The sequence below is a fragment of the Stegostoma tigrinum genome, chromosome 12 (genome assembly GCF_030684315.1).
Source record: "Stegostoma tigrinum isolate sSteTig4 chromosome 12, sSteTig4.hap1, whole genome shotgun sequence".
In the NCBI taxonomy this organism is placed as follows: Eukaryota; Metazoa; Chordata; class Chondrichthyes; order Orectolobiformes; family Stegostomatidae; genus Stegostoma; species Stegostoma tigrinum.
The window spans coordinates 44,119,800-44,142,101 of NC_081365.1; the positions used below are offsets into that span (position 1 = coordinate 44,119,800).

Genomic DNA, 22,302 nt, shown 5'->3' on the forward strand with positions numbered 1-22,302 from the left:
CGAATTCAACATGAAAAAATTTCTTGAAAGGAGTTCAATATACTCTAAACCGTTCATAAAAATGCTCAGCTTTATTTTGAAAGGCGACATTTTGTTTTTAAAACCGCACATCCAAATTTAACCTTCACACAAGCGAAAGCATCCCAAGGATCCCCTAAGAATCTTTACAGTCCAAAAAAACCCATCACTCAATTCTTTAAAACTTAAATCTGTATAGACACAGCTTGTTCAATGTTTCTTCACGGTAAGCCCTTCATCAATCGATGGTAGCACGGTGGCTCTGTGGTTAGCACTGCTACCTCACAGCACAGGGACCTGGGTTCGATTCCACCCGTGGGTACTGTGTGGAGTTTGCACATTCTCCCAGTGTCTGCGTGGGTTTCCTCCAGGCACTCCAGTTTCCTCCCACAGTCCAAACATGTACAGGCTAGGTGGATGGCCATGCTAACTTGTCCATAGTGTTCAGGAATGTGTGAATAGGGTGGGTTGTGGGGAATGGGTCTGGGCAGGATGCTCTGAGGGTCAGTGTGGACTTGTCGGGGCAAACGGCCTGTTTCCACACTCTAGGGATCCCATGATTGAACCGTCTCTGAATGGTTTTTAAGGCAATTATAATCTTTATTTAATTAAAGAAGCCATAACATGCGCACAGTGCACCAAAGCCTCAGCAAGGCTTTCCACAACCAATTTAACTGTCCTCAAACGTAACAAGTCTGTTTGCCTCTCTAATCACTTGCTCCAATAGCATACTAACACTTTTAATTCAGTTCCAAGACACCCAAATTCCTCTGTACTTCTCAGTTCTGCAAATCACTCTCTACTGAAACAGTACAGTTTATATTCTTCCAGCCAAAGTAGATAAATTCATCATATCCTCCCATATCTTCCAAATTTCTGCCCTCTCACTTAACTTTCGTGTATTCCTCTGCAGACTCTCTGCCTTGTTGGCAACATTCTGCCTCTCTATTTTGCTGTCACCAATAAACTGGGCTGCTAATTATTTGATTTGGAAGAGTGGGCCATTGATACAGATCATATTGAGATCCCAGTGCTGTTCACTGTAACTAAAGGAGAGCCATGGGTAGGAATTAGCAAAGATAAGCATTCTATAGTTTCCTCCAGCAGAATGACAATGTATAATAGCATGGTCAGAACTGTTCCAAGAATACTGAGTCATGGAAGATAGCTGCTTTAAAAATTGAAAGCACATGGTACCTTTAAGAGTGACTCTCATGAGCTAAAAGGGCAAACTTAAGTGTTGTTATACATGTCGAAATTTTTCTACAGCGATGTTTAAAAAGTACTGGGAAATACAGACATTTCAGCAAGGAAAAGGCACAAATAGGATGAACAGCTCAATGTTGGCAAGTCAAATGAGTGAATTAACTAGTTGTGAGAAGCTATATATCAAGGACTTCAGGAGTTGACAAAAGCAGAGTTGAGGACAGCTGTACATGTGGAGACAACAGTTGGGCGGAAGGGGTTGGCGACACTTAAGTAAAGGTCAAACCCCCTCTGATACCTCGAACTGAAACACCCAGAGAAACTCACCTTGCCTCGTAATCTGTTGAGGGAAACATGAAAGCAGTATCCACTGCTTCTAGCCACTTCCCCCAATCTGTTATAAAGGAGTGGTTTAATGAAAGAGATCCCTGATACTCACTTTATATTCAACAAGAAACAACTCAGCTAACACTAAACAAATTAACACAACTACTATCAAACCAAACAATTCCCCACTCAACTACTAACCAGTCCCATACAAAAAAAATTCTAATTGTATATTGTTCCAATAAGTACAGGTCTCATTTATATCAAAGTAATATAAAAATTAAAAGACAAATTGCAGCCAGGATAAGTTCTCCAGAATGTTCTTTGTCTTCTCCACTGTTCTCCATCAGGAACGCCTTTCTCCATCAAATGCGTCAGGACTGCTTGCTGAGAGTGCTGTCGTATTTTCAGTTTAGATGATGGTTTTCTGAGAGCTAACACAATTCTGAGAGCGCCAGTGATTCTTTTAGAGGCAAATGCTCTTCTCTTGGCAGACGACAGTTGACTAAGCCTGATTTTCAAATGACCTCTTCTTTTGTACCCTTAATGATCTATTAATTTCTTATAATATAATTGGTCCTAGACTGTCAAATCATCAGATTCAAATTTAATTGAGTTTTGATATCTTGGGGCTGGTTTAAATTGGCTAAATTCAATAGAACTTGCTGTCTTACTAAAAGTGCAGCTTTGCCTGCTAACAGTATAGCCTTTTGATACAATGCTTCAATTTCAAAAACCCTGCATCTACAGCTGCCTGCAGACATCTTTTAATCTCAAAGACATGTTTTAAAGAGACCACAGATTCTTCCACCATCATTTTACAAACAAGTACTCTACCCAACTTATGCAACAACACAAATATCCTATTTCTGTTCCTTTTTTTCGGACTCCAAGCATGACCTTGTTACTTGAACTCCTGAACCCAGGAAAGAGAGAAAAACAAGACTCAGATATGTACTCATAGTTGTCGCACAACCCCACCTGCAGGTGTGGAAGGAGGCCATTCAGCCCATCAAGTTCACAGACCTTTGGAAGAACATCTCAACCAAACCCATGTCCCCTATCATATCCCAGTAAGTCTGCACTTTTCATCCCTAATTCACCTAGCCTACACATCTTTGTACACCACAAACGGTTTCAAAATTGGCCAATCCACCAAACATCCATATCTTTCAGCTGGGCAAACAAACTATAGCACGTAGAGAGTCACCCACGGCTGGAAACAGGCCTGGGTCCCTGGCACTATAAGGCAGCAGTGGTAATCTCTGACTCACCTTGCCACCCTATGAAGAGAAGGCCTGGTTTTCCAATGTTCTTGAGCTCAAGTTTAAAATGACTTTACAAAGATTGTTTCGGGAAATCTTGGGGAAAACTAATATCATGTCTTACAGGTCTCTGATTTGGAAGCAACCACTGAATTTTAAGGCCCGCAGTAAACAAACTTCCAACTGAGATGATCAAGCCAACAGTTATCACAATCTTAGATCCCCTACAGTGTGGAAACAGGCCCTTCGGCCCAACAAGTCCACACTGACCCTTGAAGCATCCCACCCAGACCCATCCGCTGCGGGCAATTTAGCATGGCCAATCCACCTCGCCGGCACATCTTTGGACTGTGGGAAGAAATACGCAGATACGGGGAGAATGTGCAAAATCCACACAGACAGTCACCCAAGGTTGGAATCGAACCCAGGTCCCTGGCGCTGTGAGGCTGCAATGGCAGAGTATTTTTAAGGGGCTAGACAGCCTACTCCCACTCATTTCCTGTCAGAAGTTCTTCATAGTCCTGCATCAAGCCAAAACTGATCTGTATTCTTCAGCCCGGGGCGGGGGGGTGTTGGTTCTAGGCCCAAAACATCAGCTTTCCTGCTCCTATGATGCTATTTGGCCTGCTGTGTTCATCCAGCTCTACACCTTGTTATCTCAGATTCTCCAGCATCTGCAGTCCCCACTATCTCTGTATTATCCCACATCCTTCTTAGTTCCAATCTAATGTTTCTACCCTACACTCTTCTCACAGGAATGACAGGAGTCCATATGAGGCTGTTCTACCACTTCATGGGGCTGTGGTTGATCTTCAGCCAAATTCCATACGCTCAGCTTTATCCCATATCCCTTAATACTTAGAGTTAACAATTTGGTTTTCTGGCACTAAGCTTCTTTTCTGTAGAGTCTGAATACAATTGCCAGGCATGGGATGCTGACCATTTAAAAATAATGATTTTGCACATTTCTGTATCTCAATGAAACTAGCCTGGTTTAATTTTGGGGTGGTCAAGAGTTTCTTGGCATCTAACAGCGATGATGAATTTCAATGACTTATCACCTTGGACGTTGCTGAATGTTATGATCATCTGTTCATGTAGCTTTCAATTTGTTCTCCAAATTCCTGGAACTTGTATTTTTTATTTGATGGGTCAGAGACCTGAAACCTTCTCTGTACTGATTACAGCTATTGGCTCATTTTGGAGCTGCCTCAAGCACTAAAATGCGAATGGTTTGTCCAACAATTTGTCGACCATAGTTGTAGCACATGCAAGGATGAGGAGCTTCAGTTCTGTTGATAGTTTGAAGAGTTTTACAGAAGCATTCCTAGGAAACTGCTGATGGGCAATTTTAAGAGATTTATTCAAAATAACTAATAGAGAAATATTGTCTCCCTTGGTAGAAACATTGAGAGCAAGGTGGTACAGATTTAACATAATTGGCAGGAGTAGCAATGGTAATTAGCAAAAAGTCTTTTAGAGATGACAGGCACCACAGGCAAAATGGCTTCTTCTGCTGTAACAATTCTGCAACTGCATGAAACATTACAAATAATCTCTACCAACACTCCTGTGACATAGGACAGTAAAACTGGCAAATACTGACAAGTACCTAAACATCATGTAATACACATAACAGCATAGGATTTTCAAAGTGTCATACCTGACACACAGAACTCTAAAAAAATTTGACTTTGTCTACCATGTCAATGGAACCCATAACAGTGCTAACGTGCAATAATTATGTTCTATTAACTAAGAAGTCTTTATAGTTTCCCACAATTAAATGTGATAGCGGTAGCCAAGCTCATCATAAGCAGCTGCACATACAGGGTAACAAACTGGGATACCCATACAATACATGGTAGACCGCACTGGAGACTTGATTGACTGTTTACACTGTATGCCAAATACCAGTGAGATAGTGAGACACAGCTTGAAGTTGTCTAGGTCATACCGTGCTGTCTTGGTTGACTGGACAGCAGGTTTGTGACGCAGCGATGCCAACAGCATGGACTCAATTCCCATACCAGCTGATGGGTTAGTGTGAAGGAATCTCCCTCTCAACCTCTCTTTTTGCTCAAGGTGTGGTGACCCACAGCTTAAACAAACATAAGTCATCATTCTCCCTAATGAGACAGCAGCCCTATGGTCTGCTAAGACTATGGCCACTTCATGTTTCGTGTCAGCAGCAGGGAAGAATTGAATACTTAAGAACACTACAAAAGAAATCTTCATGGCATCCTCAACCAGAAAAAAAACCCAGTGAATGGTCAAAACATTTCAGATCTGCTAAGAAAAACACTGCAACATTAAAAGCAGCCACACCTTGGAGAAGGAGCACCAGTAACGTCCAAGCACATACAGGTTACATTACAAGACAGTGGTCTATGACAGCATTCTAGAGTTGGAATCAGTGAACAAAAAAAAAGGCATTGAAGGTTTTGAGGGTAAAATGTAAAATCCCGGAACCAGTGGAAATCTGAAAATGGCACAGTAATCCAGGATAGAATAGTTAAAATCGCCTAAAAACTCAAATTGAGCATCATCTCGTCCACAGGCACCATGAAGCATGGCTATAGAAACAGAAGGGACTACAATAGGAAGGTGAATCCAAGTTCAGAGGCCCAAGGACATTACAAAGGCAGTAATTAAAGCTGGCCAAATTAAAAACAAACACATCATCTAATGAGCAGTGCATTTAGGGAATATAATTCAAGTCAGAAAACAGAAGATCCTTCATGACAGCCATGATAAAAGGCAAGGATCATTTATTTAAACCATGAGTAGGAGGAATCATTCATTGGTGATAAAGGTGCCCATCATTTTAACAGTATTTGTACATTAAATCCACAATAAAGGAAGCAAATATCTATTTTACCAATAAAGGAAGCTACTGCAGAGAAATGAGGAGCTGTTATTACTGTAATTGTACAGAAAAGCCACTTGTTGTTTCTAGACTTGGTATCGTCCAAAACAATGATTAATAGACTTGAGAACTGCAACTGTAATGTCAAATTCCATAATTAATGTTCTCTATTAGTCTCATGTTATTAGCATTCCACATTACAACAAAGCACCACAAATTTTTGCTGAATTAAGTCAAACATCCATTTACAGAACACAGGGTTGCGTTATGGTTGCATCGCAAGATTTAATCACAAAAAAACAAACATTTCTGATGCCTGCAGAGCTCCCTATTATCTTACTGCAGTTCTGACCTAGATTCAAAGTTAATATTGATCCATCAAAAAGGTCAGACGTGCTTCCCTCATATCCATTCAAACAATCATCCAAGTCAAAATATCTGGTCTGATTACACATATAGTGTTCCCTATTGTCACTTAAATATGTAAAAAAGTATTAAAAGACTTCTCCACCAATTCCTCTCACATTTATACTTTGAGAAATTGAAGAATTCTGCTTACTTGATGAGTGCTGCAATTATCTGAACATTTAATGCTGAACCACTGACAAATCGATCATGTAGAATCTGAAATCCATTCAATGTTCCAAACTTGTTGATGAGATCGACAAGCCAACCCTAGAGATAAGTTAGAAGTTTAGATCCAACTTATTTATGTTCATTTAAGCTCTACAGTAAGTACTTTTTTTGTCATTTATGAAATTACATAGTTACTCCTCTAAGTTGCATTTTGAAAACTTGGGGTAAAAAGTAGTACCAATTCATTGTTTCTGCAATACAGTTCAAGAATTATTCAACCGAAATAAATTAAATGGTGCACAACCCTGCAAATGACACTTCACTCTTGTGAAAGCACTTCAGCTGCAATAACAGTTCTTCAATAAATGCAATTACTCCCTTTAATATATGAAAACATTGGGATGAAAACTTAAAGCTCTGCTTTTTAAAAAAAAAATCGAAGTGAGAATTCTTTCCGCAATGAAGCACTGGTCCACAGTTTAATCAAATATAAAGTTACACTGGAGGAGTTGCTGATCAGCAGAATATTAATTGTTGGCTTGCTCACTTCTTATCAACAATTCTTGCTCACATTAAGCAACTTCTCACTCTTCTTTGCAATTTTCCTGAGGTATGGCCAACTGTTCCCTATGGACACTATGAAATAAAAAGTTCTTACTAGGTGGTGATTTCAGCACAAGGATATGAAGTAAGCTTTCATTGTTCTGAATTAAACAGCCACAGAAAAACTCAGCCTTAGACAAAACTGCAACAGAACATGATTAGAACTTTGAACATAGAACAGTACAGCAAAGACCCTTTGGCCCATGATCTTGTGCTGAACTTTTACCCTAAACCTAAGGTCTATCTAACCTCCACCCCTGCCCTATACCATCAACGATATGTCTGTCTAATTGCCGCTTAAATGTCCCGAATGAGGCCGACTCCACTACTCTCTCCGGCAATGCATGCCACATCCCTACCGTTTGAGTAAAGAACCTACCTCTGATGTCTCCTCCATATCTACCTCCACTCTAAAACTATGCCCCCTTGTAATAGTTACCTCCACCCTAGGAAAAAAAAGTCTCTGGCTGTCTACTATCTATACCTCTGATCATTAGGATCCATGAGAATAGTTTCCTCCTTAATTCAAATGCATTTAGAATAACTTCAGAATTCCAATTGCAGGTCCAATTGATAAGTTAATTTTAGCAACAACCACCAGGCATTAAATCCAGAATCAACCGAGCATGGATGGCCCAGGCATTCAACAGATACCTTGCCAAAAATTCCAGGGAACCAGGTTTCCTTAAAAAGGTATTGACGGATAAAAATTCATTTCTTCAATCCAAGCATCAACAGTAAAAGTAGAAAAGTCAATATAGTACACAGAGGCATTATGTCAGTCATACAGTACAGAAACAAAATCGATCCAACTTGTCCATACCAACCAAGTTTCCCAAACTAAATTAGTCCCAACGGCCTACGTTTGGCCCAAATCCCTCTAAATGTTTGCTATTCATTTAGCTGCCCAAACATCTTTTAAACATTGCAATTTACCTGCGGCTACCACTTCCTCTGGCAGTTCATTCCACACAGGATCCACCCTTTGAAAAAGTTGTCCCTCAAGTCTCTTTCAAATCCTTATAACTAAAACCCTCTAGTCCTAGTACCACCCCTGTAAATCTTTTCTGAACCCTCTCCAACTAAATAATATCCGTCCTGGATCAGGGTGAACAGAACTCTGCACAGTACTCCCAAAGTAGCTTCAAGAACATCCTGTACAATTTCAACATGATGTCCCCACTCCCATACTCACAAGGTCTGAACAATGAAGACATATGCGCCAAATGCCATTTTAAACACTGTCTACCCTGTAATGCAACTTTCTAAGAACTCGGTGCTTAAACCCCCAGGTCTCTGTGGCCAAAACTACCCAGGGTCCCACTATTAACTGTGTAGGTCCTGCCCTTGTTCTATTTTGCCAAAATTCAACACCTCACATTCATCCAAATTAAATTCCATCTGCCACTCCCCAGCCCATTGGCCCTTTAATCAAGATCCCTTTGTGATCTTAGATAATCTTCTTCACTGTCCACTATACCACCAATTTTGGGGTCATTCACAAACTTACTAACCAGTCCTCCGACATCTCATCCAAATTGTTACACAAATGACAAAGTACAGCAGACCCAGTACTGATCGCTGTGGAACACTGTTGGTCACAGATGTCCAGGCCAAAAAAAAATTCACCATCACCTCCTGTCTCCTACTGTTAAGCCAATTTTGTATCTAACTGGATATAAGCTCTCCCTGAATCCCACGTTTGCTAACTTTACTAACCAGTCTACAGTGCAGAATCTTGTCAAATGTTCTAGTACAGTCCATGCAGACAAGGGCTATCACTTTGCCCTCATTTACCTTTTTGGTCACATGCTGAAAAAATTCAATCAAGTTTGAGACATGATTTTCCACACACAAAGTCATGTGGGCTATCCCTAATCAATCCTTGCCTCTTCAAACACATGTAAATCCCACCTCTGATTGTTCTCTGACAATTACCCACCATTTACGTTAAACTCACCAGTCTATAGCTCCCAGTATTCTCCTTACGGCCTTTCTTAAATAAATACACATTAGCAACCCTCCAATCCTTTGGAACTTCATCCACAGCTGTAGATAGTACAAATCTTTGCCAGCAGCCCTACAATTTCTTCCCTCACCTCCCACAACATCAGGTCCCAGAGATTTATCCACTTTTTTCTTTTAAGATCTCCATCACCATCTGTTCCATAATGCAGACTGTTTTCAAGACATCAATATTTATTTCTGCATTCCAGTCCATGTCTTTCTCTGCACTAAAAACTTGGTTAACAGATGTACACAAGTCGTCAGGAGCTGATTAAAGTTTGCAGCTCCTTGACATTGCTTTAATTTCCATATTTGGTATCAATATACTGCGAAGCAGTAAAAAGTACCACTTCCAACAAGTTCATGAATGTTAGTAATTTATCAAGATTTGCCACTTCTAGATACAAGTTATACCAGCATTACAGTTCCCCAAGATGGAAAGTGTTAATATATTTGATTAGAAATCAACTGCAATAATCACTCATTAACTTAGTGAAATTTTATTAAGCACAAAGAACGGCTGAATTGTCAAACCTTTGGCGAACGTGGGTCAGGCGGTCGAGCAAAGAGTTCATCTTCTGCTAGCTGGACCCCTGCAGGAACAGTCTCAGATGGGCGTGTACCATTGTAGATATGAAATTTGCAGTGAGGATTTAAGGCCATAGCAAGTAGTTCAAGAAGGGGAAACCAATCCTGGGATAGCTTGGCCACACATAGTTCTATGAGGCGATGAGTATTATTTATAATACACCTCTTAAAAGAAGAGAAAGATATCAGTTATATAATTGATACATAAAGCATTCAGTAACAATGCATTGTACAAAAGGTTGCATCAACAAAAAGATTGCTGACTTACGTGAAGTCCAATACATGAAAACCCTCACTAATGAATAACATACATTAGTAGAATATATTGTTAATAATGCAATGCAAATCAGTTTTGTCCCACTCAATGGTTACAATTTTTCCCTCAGCTCATAACATCTTTTAAATTACAGCATTACTGATGATCCACTTAAGTATTTAGCTGCTCAGTCCAGGTCAAATTTCATACAGGAAAGTATCACTCTCAGTCTTAAGTTAATTCAAAGTCCCAATAGGTTCTGATTCAGAGCTGAATAGTTATGGCATGCAAGAGACAACGGGAACATGTGCATAATCCTTCAACCGCTTTCAGGTTGTGTACTTATTACTGGATGACTTGAAAATAAAATTGCATTTTCTGAGCAAGAAAAGCATTAGTACAATTAAGTGGAACAGAGAAATAACTAGGACCACAGTAGCACATGTATTAACATCACAGATCGTGGTTGAAAAGAACACTTCCTTCGCAAAACCCGAGTTTGAAATCAATATTTTCGAGACATTAAATGCTGTCAATTTAAGAACAGCTTATTGGTAACACTGAAGAAATGAAATCAAACTTAAAATCCAGCGTACAAGTCATTTTTGTATGGTTCCCGAAGAGATCTTGAAAAGAACTGATTACAATTATCCATTAAGGTATAATCTACTTTCAAGTGCTGGCATGCAAACAACCGTTAGTCATCAAGAAATTTTTAATTAAAACTACGCCATTAAGTTTTTAAATTCATTTTCAGATCTGCAACTTTTCCCCTTCACTACACAAATAAGGTAAGGGGATACTATTATAGGTGATTATCATGATTGGCAAGATCTTTATTGTTTAAGATGGTTACTTCTATAGCCATGTATCATAATCGGAGTCAGGCAAAGGCAGAAATTAAGAGCAATTTTAACGTGGGAACAGGAGCAGGCCTTTTGAGTCTGATCTATCATTCAGTAAGGTCATAGCTGATCAGAGAGTGGTCTCAATTTCACCTTCCTGTCTGCCCTCCATAACCCTCAACTTCTGTCATGATCAAAAATATATTGAACATAAGCTTGAATGAGTTCAGTTCTCCAGATTCCACGGGTTTCTGGTGAAGAAAATTCCCGAGTTGAACTATCCTTTTAAGTTCTGTGTTATGAAAGTTTAAATTAGACTTAGATCTGTTGAAAGCAAATGAAACCCACCAAGTACATTATTTCCCTGAAGATACCGTAAATATTAATTGATATTTTTAGCCAAAAAATTACTTCTGAAAAGCCACATAAGCTTTACATCAGCCAGATGAGACAGACAAAAATATATCCAAGTTTGATGATGACAATGCTTGATGGAAATCAAAGCCCAAGAAAAAAAAAGTCTCCAAAAAGATAAAAGAGAAATTGCTACAGAGGTCCAGTGGTCTATTCTTCAGAACTGTATTCAATGTTAACTCTCTTCTCTCCACACATGCAGCCAGATCTGCAGCTTCTCCAGCAATTTCTGGTTTTGCATTTACAATCTCCACAATCCACAGTTCTTTCCTTTATTACCCAAGATGATGTAAGCAGGTTAAGTGACAATGTTACAAGGTGTGTTGTGAACATTTAGCTCATAATTAATGTTGATATTTTAGAGGTACTGTTTTTGGGCTGGGAAGTTATTGAAGTAATATATTTCAACTGCTGGGTGTAAGAAAAGGGCAGAATACCTCAATAAAACGCAATTTGAAAGCTACCCATTTGTTCAATGAAGTCAAAATTAAAAGACTATAATGCATGAGTTTACTTTGTTGAAGAACTCGAGAAGTCAGGTCTCCAATCCATGCAGCAACAGCAATCTAAAAGATGTTTATGCAGAAGACAACACACCAAAATATAGCCCAAAAGCTCTTTGTGAAACTTGGAAGGTTATAAAACTCATTTACTTCATCAGATCAAAAAATATTGGTAATTGAGAATAACACGGAGCATGTGGGAGGTGGATGAAACATACATTAGATTAGATTCCCTACAGTGTAGAAACAGGCTCTTCAGCCCAACAAGTCCACACCGCCTCTTGGAGTATCCCATCCAGACCCATCCCCCTATAACCCACACACCCCTGAACATTATGGACAATTTAGCACGGTCAATCCACCTAGCCTGCACACCTTTGGACTGTGGGAGGAAACCTGAACATCCGGAGGAAACCCACGCAGACACAAGCAGAATGTGCAAACTCTGCACAGACAGTTACCCGAGGCTGGAATCGAACCCGGGTCCCTGGCGCCGAGGGGCTGCAGTGCTAACTACTGAGCCACTGTGCCGCCCGGAGCTACTTATCTGACTGTTTACTTCCAGTGTTTGTCACAGTTTGGACATGTGGTTTGCAGCTCAGAGTTGACAGCCAAAATAAATGACAAAGCAAGTGACCTGTGCCATAAACTGAATTCAAAATTTCCATCTTCATTTACCACAAAATACAGGCAAGGCTTAATCTTAGTTTGCATTGTGGAGGGACAACAGCAGCTTGAAGGTTGCCTAATTTGAAATTAATGGAAAAATTCAGCGGTCTCCACAGAGAAATGGGATAAAAAGACAAGAATCAGCTGAATTAGCTGGGAAAAACTGGAAAGGTAACAGCAAAGCACTGAGGTATTAACATCCAAGCAATAGCAAATTAAAATTTTATCCGAGAACCACTGGGGCTAAGGAGAATTCTCCTGTCAGGACCAAACATAAATACGCCACAGTCCTCTCAAATAATTAAGCAGAACAACTGACATGTCTTAAGAGAATGCTTGCAGAAAGTGAGAAGCAGACCTGAGGGCTGGCATAAGTGGCTAAAAGGTACATTATTAACAATCAAATGTCTTGTTTAATGTCAATCGATTTGCATTTTGTTTAAAAGTCATGTATTTTTCTTGACTAAACTAAGGAGATCACAATATTTTTTTAAACGCTAATTCCCTGACTGGATCGCAACAAGTGGCAAATTTAGTACAATATGGAGAAATGCCACGTTACTCACTTTGGTCAAGCTGTCTAAGGTATTAGTCACGTGAAATCCAACTTCAGAGAGCCTTAGATACGCTCTTAAAAGGCACACATTGTTACTATTCAGATACACCAAGTGATTAGAAGGAGAAATACCACGTTGGCCTTATTTGCAAGAGGATTAGGATACAAGACTAAGGAAATCTTGCTAAAATTGTACAGAACTTTAGTGAGTCCATCCCAGGGCTACTGTAAAAAACATCACCTTTCCTTTTTGAAAAAAGGTTTCAATTCAAGATTTATATGGAGTATGCGAAATTGAAGAAATACAACAATGCAAATTGCAAAGATACAAGGATTTTACACTGAATTAACATCAAATTTGGCACAGTGAGAAAACAAATTTTCTATTTTCATAATTGTTTTCAAGCTAAAGTAAATACAAAATTCCATAATTTCAAAATAAAACATTTCACATAAGCAAAAAAGAAAATACTTACGTGGATTTCAAACTTCCAACCACTCACAGCCTCATCAGTTAGAATTTTTGTGAAGGAAATTGTGAGGCCATCACGGAAAAAACGCTGACATGCTTCACTTTTGATATCAAGGCCTTGAAAATGAAAAAAGGCACGCCTGGTCAAAATTACTGGGAACCTGGTTATCTTAGTTGCAGTGTGAAATTCACCAATAAAGCAGTTTATAATGTAATACATGCACAAGTCTAATTATTGGGATCATACATATACAAATTTCAAGCTATAAAGGTCAGCAGTTTGGCTTTCTGAAATTTGGACTTCTTTCAATGTTTCAAATTAAGGATCAATCATCCGGATCCTTGATACTTTAAATCAAAATGGTCGGAGATGTTATAACACATCTCTAGCACAGGTGGGGCTTGATCCTGAGACACCTGGCTCAGGTGTAATGGTAATATCCTTACCAAAGAGCTCCTATCCCTCAAACTCTTCCCTCCTGCACTCTCAACTGTGTGAATACTGAGCACTTGATCTAATTGCAGCCAGCTGAGTCAATTGTTCAATAAACAAAGTCTTCAGACAAAAGGTTCAGAAACAATCATTCTACAATTTCTGCTGTTTGTAAAGTATGAATTAGGCTTTGGGCCTACAAAAACAACAGAACTTATATTATCCAAAATACATTTGACAGAACTATACAACATTCAACTGCATCAATTTGGGATTCTAACTCAATTTCACACGCTACAGCACGAGGAGGCAATGCAATTACAAAATGACAATGTAGGAAGTTAACATACATGACATATAGGTCTTGGATTATGCAAAAATGCACTGCAAAGTTTCTGAGCAATTGAAGAATCCAAATAATGCTTAATTATGTGAACATTTTTTGCAAGCCCCTTTTGAAAATTTTATACAACATTCAATTAATGATTTATGAACAGGTGTTCTCTATGCATCTGCACAGTTGTATAATTAACTTCCTCTACAATTCCTAGCTCAGAACTAAATTAAATTAAATGCATTCCAATACATTTCCCTTTGCATCACCATCTTGCAAAAGTTAGTGAAGACAGTGACTTCCCTCAAGGCACTACTTTACAAAAATCCTTATTTTTCAAGCCAAACTTTCCAAGTGTTGATGAACAGGTGGCTTTATGAATTTTCCAAATGGAATAAGCATTCTCCTTTTCAGCATGGGCATTGCTAATCTTGAAATTTTCCGGCATCCACAACTAATACTTAAGCCCAGAAAGTACACAGAGTACTTTTACACTTCCCACAAATATTATTAAATAGTTATAAAGAACTCGCGAATCTTAAGAAAAGGCCCCATATGCATTTATTACAGAAGACGCTGCACTGCAATACATCTCATCAGATCCTCCCAGAAAAAAAACCTGTTTGGACAGCTGATGAGTTCATCTTTGACTGGCTTTCTCTCGTCTATGTAAACACTCTTGATTACTTACACTTGAATGGCAGGATTGCACAGTTGATACTGGCCAAGAATATTTACATCATGATCAGCTTCCAAGAACTGGAAAAAAAACTGCTAAACCCACAGAAATTAATGGCATTAAGTCACAGATTAATCCAAAGGACGTGTTAAAGATATTTCTACTAGAAGGTCAGGGTCATTAACTAATAAATCCAACAGCAAGCTCAGAAAAAAACTTCATACAGAGGTTAAAATATGGAACTTGCTATCAAATGAAGCAACTGATTTAAGGTGAAGCTTGGCAGGTACATGATGAAAGAAAGAGAATGATATTGTGATAGGGTAAGATTATGTCAGCATGGGTAATTGAACCAAATTACTGGCTTCCATGCTTCATAAATAACGTAATTACAAAAAAGCATGAAAGCTATTTCAAACCACGTCAACTGTGCATGGATGTGTTTGGATCCAATAAAAGCGCATTTCATAGGATAGAGAGAGCATCCATAGACTATACTTATTTGGAAGGTATTACTGTCCCTTTAAAATAAGTTATGGCAGCTGTGATTCAGATTCCACGGAACATGTATAATTTTCAATTAAGCAGGAACAACAATTCAAAAGAAATCCCTAATTTCTCAAAATTATAAGTATTCAATTTTTCCCCACGTAATCAAAGCATTGAGGTACTTTCAAGCTATAAAATGAACTTTAAGCATTCCACATTCAAGTCACTAATTGTTTTCAATGGATCTCAATAGACTGCAAAAACTTACTTTTTTTACTAAGATCTATAGCAGCTTCTAGTAGAACTTCTAATTCACCTTTAGGCAACACTGGAACTACCCAACGGGGTCTGAAAGAAGCAAAATGTCAAGTTAAAATAAGATACTTGAAGTCAAATTGTTTCATTTTTCAGTCCAGTTGCACTCACCTATTAATCATATCATCCAGCTTGGCCAAATCAGTGTGAGGAAATGCAGGTTCCTCCTCCTCAAGTTGAGGAGGAGCATCACCCTGACCTTGTTCATCAGGAGGGCTCACTGGCGAGTTCTCACTGGATGTATTTGGAGAAGATGTCTATTGCAATGAAATAAACGTTGAATCAGTAATATTGCACACAATATAATCAAGCGGAGTCAACATGGTTTCATAAGGGGAAATCATGCCTAACAATTTTATTAGAATTCTTTGAGTTGGCAACAAGCAGGATAGATAAAAAGAAAGCAATAGTTTCCAGAAGGCCTTTGACAATGCGCTGCACAGGAGGCCGCTAAATACGATCTGAAGGTGTTAGAGACTGGCACGGATGCAGGATTGGCTGCTCGCAAAAGGCAAACAGGAGAGATATCGAGATAGTAACAGACGCTGTAGTCAGAGACACAGTGGAGAGCTGAAAGAACACAGGAGGGCAGAGAGCAGAGGAGTTAGGAAAGTTGATGATTTGGGTCAGGACCCTTCTGCAGAGAGATGAAGAGGCCTTTTCCAGGATGGCAGCCTGTGACTGGTGAACTTCTGCAGGAGTCAGTTTAGGACCACAATTATTCATGTCATACATTAACAATTTGGATGAAGAAACTGAAGGTATTGTTCTTAAGTTTGCAGATGATGCAAAAATAGGTGGAGCAACAGGTAGTGTTGAGAAAGCTGGGAAGCTGCAGAAGGACTTCACCATGCTTGGAAAGTGGGCAAAGTGACAGCAGGAGGAAGAACAACAGTGCAGACTATTTTCTAAACAGAGAAAGACTTTGAAAACCTGAAACAATAAGACCTGGCAGTCCTACTTCAGGATTCTCAATGTTAACATACTGGCTCAGTTGGCAGTTCGGAAAGCAAATGCAATGTTAGTATTTATTTTCAGAGGGCTAGATTGCAAAAGCAGAGAAGACAAAATTGGAATGGAATACACTCACTGGTTTTGGTGAGTGCAGGTCTAGCAATATACAAGTTAGACACCTTCTGGAACAAAGCAACTCATCCACTACCTTTTCAACATTCATCGCTTACTACTGATGTACAGTAATGGCATCTGTAAAGATATATTCAAGCATCTCCTAATATTCCCTCAACAGCACTTTTCAAACCAGCAACCTGCAAATTCCTCTCAAAGCCACACGCCACCCTGACTTGGGGCTCTATCATTGTTCGTTAACTGCCATTGGGTTAGAATCCCAGGACTCTTCCCATAAATACTTTTTCCGAGGGTAAAGGAATCCAAAACAACAGGGCATAGGTTTAAGGTGAGAGGGAAAAGATTATAAAAAAGGACCTGAAGGGTAATTTTCTAAACGTAGATGCTGATGCATGTCTGGAACAAGTGGCTAGAAAAATATGTAAACAGATAATGGAAAGGTGTAGGAGAAACAGTGGGGTGGTGATGGGAGATTTAAATTTTCCCAACATTGACTGGGATTCACTCAGTGTTAGGGGTCAAGACGGAGCAGAATTTGTAAGGTGTCCAGGAGGGTTTTCTCGAGCAGTATGTATGTAGTCCAACTCGGGAAAGGGCCACACTGGACCTGGTGCTGGGCAATGAACCCGGCCAGGTGGTTGATATTACAGTAGGGGACTACTTTGGAAATAGCGACCACAATTCTCTAAGTTTTACAATACTCATGGACAAGGATAGAAGTGGTCCTAAAGGAAGAGTACTAAACTGGGGGAAGGCCAACTATACCAAGATTCGGCAGGATCTGAGGAATGTAGATTGGGAGAAACTGTTTGAAGGTAAATCCACATTTGATATGTGGGAGGCTTTTAAGGAGAGGTTGATTAGCGTGCAGGAGAGACATGTTCCTGTGAAAATGAGGAATAGAAAAGGCAAGATTAGGGAACCATGGATGACAGGTGAAATTGTGCGACTACCCAAGAGAAAAAAGGAAGCATACATGAGGTCTAGGCGGCTGAAGACGGACGAAGCTTTGCAAGAATATCGGGAATGTAGAGCGAATCTGAAACGAGGGATTAAGAGGGCTAAGAGAAGACATGAGATATTGCTGGCAAACATGGTTAAGGAAAATCCCAAAGCCTTTTATTCATATATAAAGAGCAAGCGGGTAATTAGAGAAAGGATTAGCCCACTTAAGGACGAAGAAGGAAAGTTATGTGCTGATTCAGAGAAAAGGGGTGACATTCTTAACGAGTACTTTGCATCAGTATTCACCAAGGAGAGGGACATGACGGATGTTGAGGTTAGGGATAGATGTTTGATTACTCTAGATCAAGTTGACATAAGGAAGGAGGAAGTGTTAGGAATCCTAAAAGACATTAAAGGTGGACAAATCCCCAGGTCCGGATGGGATCTATCCCAGGTTTCTGAGGGAAGCGAGGGGAGAAATAGCCGGGGCCTTAACATATCTTTGCAGCATCCTTAGACACAGGTGAGGTCCCAGAGGACTGGAGACTTGCTAATGTTGTTCTCTCGTTTAAGAAGGGCAGCAAGGATAATCCAGGTAATTATCGACCGGTAAGCCTGACGTCAGCAGTAGGGAAGCTACTGAAGGATAGGATCTATACCCATTTGGAAGAAAATGGGCTTATCAGTGATAGGCAACATGGTTTTGTGCAGGGAAGGTCATGTCTTACCAACTTAATAGAATTCTTTGAGGACGTGACAAAGTTGATTGATGAGGGAAAGGCTGTAGACGTCATACACATGGACTTCAGTAAGGCATTTGATAAGGTTCTCCATGGCAGGCTGATGGAGAAAGTGAAGTCACATAGGGTCCAGGGTGTGCTAGCTAGATGGATTAAAAAACTGGCTGGGCAACAGGAGACAGCGGGTAGTAGTAGAAGGGAGTTTCTCAAATTGGAGACCTGTGACCAGTGGTGTTCCACAGAGATCTGTGCTGGGACCACTGTTGTTTGTGATATATGTAAATGATTTGGAGGAAGGTGTAGGTGGTCTGATCAGCAAGTTTGCAGATGACACAGATTGGTAGAGTAGCTGATAGTGAAGGGGACTGTCAGAGATTACAACAGAATGCAGATAGACTGGAGAGTTGGGCAGATAAGTGGTAGATGGAGTTCAATCCAGGCAAATGCGAGGTGATGCATTTTGGACGATCAGATTCAAGAGTGAACTATACAGTAAATGGAAAAGTCCTAGGGAAAACTGATGAACAGAGAGATCTGGATGTTCAGGTCCATTGTTCCCTGAAGGTGACAACGCAGGTGGTCAATAGGGTGGTCAAAAAGGCATATGGCATGCTTTCCTTCATTGGGCAGGGTATTGAGTACAAGAGTTGGCAGGTCATGTTGCAGTTCTATAGGACTTTGGTTCAGCCACATTTGGGGTACTGTGTACAGTTCTGGTCGCCACATTACCAAAAGGATGTGGACGCTTTGGAGAGGGTGCAGAGGAGGTTCACAAGGATGTTGCCTGGTATGGACGGTGCTAACTATGAAGAGAGGTTGAGTAGATTAGGGTTATCTTCATCAGAAAGACGGAGATTGAGGGGGGACCTGATTGAGGTCTACAAAATCATGAGGGGTATAGACAGGATGGATAGCAAAAAGCTTTTTTCCCACCCCACAGAGTGGGGAATTCAAATTACTAGGGGTCATGAGTTCAAAGTGAGAGGAGGAAAGTTTAAGGGAGACATGCGTGGAAAGTTCTTTAAAGAGAGGGTGGTGGGTGCCTGGAACGCGTTGCCGGCGGAGGTGGTAGACGCAGACACGTTAGCGTCTTTTAAGATATGTTTGGAAGGGTACATGGATGGGCAGGGAGCAAATGGACACAGACCATCAGAAAATAGATGACAGGTTAGACAGAGGATCTTGATCGGCGCAGGCTTGGAGGGCCAAAGGGCCCGTTCCTGTGCTGTAGGTTTCTTTGTTCTTCTTTGAAGTGATGTATGCAAATACAACATTTAAAAGGCATCTGGGATGGATACATGAACAGGATGGGTTTACGGAAATGTTTGCCAAATGCGAGCAAATGGGACTAAGTCAGATTGGGATGTCTGGTTGGAACAGATGAGTTGGACAAAAAAGGTCTGTTTCCATAGTGTATGAGTCTATGACTCCATAAGCACTGCTGAGGTTGGACAAGGCTCCGGTCAGATAGTATTTGGAATATTGAACAGTTTTGTGCACTGTATTAAAGGATGGATGTGTTGGAGTTGGAGGAGAGGATCTAGAGAAGGATTACAAGAATGATCTTGCAGATAATGGGCTTGTCATCACAGGAGAAGCTGACGACTCTTGTTTTGTGTTTGTAGGAGTTTGGATCAACGAGGGAGATCTGATTAACACTTGCAGAGAGGCCCAAATGAAGTGTACGTGGAGACTATGTTTCCAGTAACATTAGACTAAATCCCAGTGGCACAGCCTCAGAGTTTAGAACAGAATTGAGGAGAAATTTCTTCAGCCAGAGCGTGGTGACACTTTGGAACACAATGCCACGGAAGGCAGGAGAGGCCAAGTCACTGCATGTATTTAAGACAGAGACAGACAGGTTCTTGATTGCTAAGGTGGATCAAGACTAACAGGGAAAAGGCTGAAGAATGAGGTTGGGAAATCTGTATTAGCCATGACTGAATGGTGGAACAGGCCAGATGGGCCAAATGGCCTAATTCTGCTCCCATATCTTATGGTATTAGGTTGGATTTTCAGAAGGTATTTAATTAGTTTAGGCTACTTCATAAGCTAACAGCCTAGGGCAGTGGAAGTAGCTGCTTACCATGAGAGAGGATTGGTTAAACAAGAGATAAGTTACTATAAGGGATCTCCAGTCACAGTGGCAACCTACAATTATCAAAGCGCATAAGGATCAGTGCTGCAGCCACAAATATATCTCAACTACTGGAAGGAAAATTAATTTATTGTAGCTAAGTTTACAGGTGGCCCAAAATTAGGTGAAAAGGTAAGTGCTGAGGTCTTTAGAGAGATGTATGAACAAATTCAATGAGTGGGCAAAAACTTGGACTATAAGGCTGGGAAAATGCAAGGTTATGCAATTTGGCAGGATGAATGTTACTTAAATGGTCAAAGACTACAGAAAGCTGCAGTAGGGGATTTTACAGCCCTCAAAGGTCAGAAAAAGGGAGCACAAAGTTGAACATCTAAGGGAAGAATAAAGGAATGCTGGTCTTAATTTCAAGGAGAACAGATTATAAAAATAGCAAACTCTTAATAACACTCGACAAGGCACTAGTTTGACCAGAGCTTGAACACTGAAGAGTTTTGGGGCCCTTATCTCAAGTAAAGATATACTGGCATTCGAAGCAATCCGGAGAAAGATCACTCGGTTAATGTCAGGTATGTAGGAACCATCTTATGAGCAGAGGCTCAGTAGGTTTAGCCTTTACAACTGGGACTTAGAAGAACTGTAGATGACCTCCTTTAAACAGGCAAGATTCCTAAGGAGAAACAATGGCTGAAGAAACTCAGCAAGTCTGATACTATGGAGAAAAAAAGATATTCTTTTTTGGGGGGGGGGAGGGGTGGTGCAGCACAGCGGTCACTGGACCCAAAACATTGATTCTGCCTTCTCTCCACAGATGCTGCTAGACCTGAGTTTTTCCAGCAATTTTGTTTCTGATTTCCCACGTCCTTAGTTGTTTGGTCTTTCTATTCAACAACTGCCTGTTCAGAAAATTTTAGCGACTTGATGGGGTCAGTATGGAAAGGTTCTTTCCCCTCGTAAGAACTTGCCCTCTTTTTAAGTGGTTGCCCTTTTAAGTCAGAGATAAGGACTAATTTCTATCAGTGGGTAGTGAATTTGTCCAAAAGATTTCTCACAGAAGGCTTCAGAGGTTGGACTGTTAAGTTCATTCCAGGCAGAGGTACAGATTTTAATTAATAAGGAGATCAAGGATCATCGGGTTAAGGCAGGAAAGTGGAGTCAATGATTATCGGATCCAGCCATGATCCCAGTGAATGGCAGAACAGATTCAATGGGCTAACTGGCCTAATTATTCTCCTACACCTTATGGTCTTACTGGTTAAGATCATTTGCAGAAGTTTCTGAGGAAAATAAACAAAACTTGCTCCTGCTGAGAGAGTTGTGGCAATCCAAAATGTACTGTCTCAAACGGTAGTGGAGGCACTGTCAAAAATAACTTGCAGAAAATGGAAATGGATCGATATTTGGGAGACAAAGTCAAAGTCAATGAGGAATAAACAGAAGGTGAGTCTCATCATTTTTTTTAATTTCCAAAACCGTCAACACAGACTCAATTAACCAATAGCCTTCTTTTATCCCGAGATGCACTTTCTTTGTATGAAATTAGCTAGGGAAATTCAACAGCTGTATAATTTATAAACATCCAGGTAAATAATCTGCTTTGTATATAGATTACACTAAATGCACAGCCTCACTGCAATTTAGAAAGCACGAATTCAAGACACCTCAATCAGGTCCTCCCAAATTATCCAAAGTCACAGACTGACAGCTATCACCAGAAATTAACCTATGCATGTACATGAAAAGATCATAGTTAACCTCAAACACATCTGCAAACTATTTCGCTTACAGTACAAGTAACCACCTACGATATTAACAATTTGGTTCCAAAATTAGTGTGGCAAAAACATTACAATAAACCATTTATTCGTTCCCTGAAGTACTCAACCACAACGGTGAAACGTGGTCTGGCACAACCTCCTGAAATGTAGCACAACTGTTGGCAAATTGTGAACATGAATTAAGGCCCAGAATTAGTGAACGGTTTTAAGTTTTATAATTTGATATACATT

At 40.1% G+C, this 22,302-nt stretch overlaps 1 protein-coding gene across 2 annotated transcripts in view; it reads right to left on the reverse strand.

The window, feature by feature from the left end:
* usp9 (ubiquitin specific peptidase 9) overlaps positions 1-22,302 on the reverse strand; it is a 230,651-nt gene that overhangs the window by 166,259 nt on the left and 42,090 nt on the right. For both annotated transcript variants that reach the window (XM_048541510.2, XM_048541511.2), the window contains 5 exons: positions 15,536-15,681; positions 15,378-15,457; positions 13,179-13,291; positions 9,406-9,624; positions 6,245-6,360 (listed from right to left, as the gene is read on the reverse strand). In XM_048541510.2, coding sequence (XP_048397467.1) covers positions 6,245-6,360; positions 9,406-9,624; positions 13,179-13,291; positions 15,378-15,457; positions 15,536-15,681 — 674 coding nt within the window. The remainder of the gene's footprint in view (positions 1-6,244; positions 6,361-9,405; positions 9,625-13,178; positions 13,292-15,377; positions 15,458-15,535; positions 15,682-22,302) is intronic.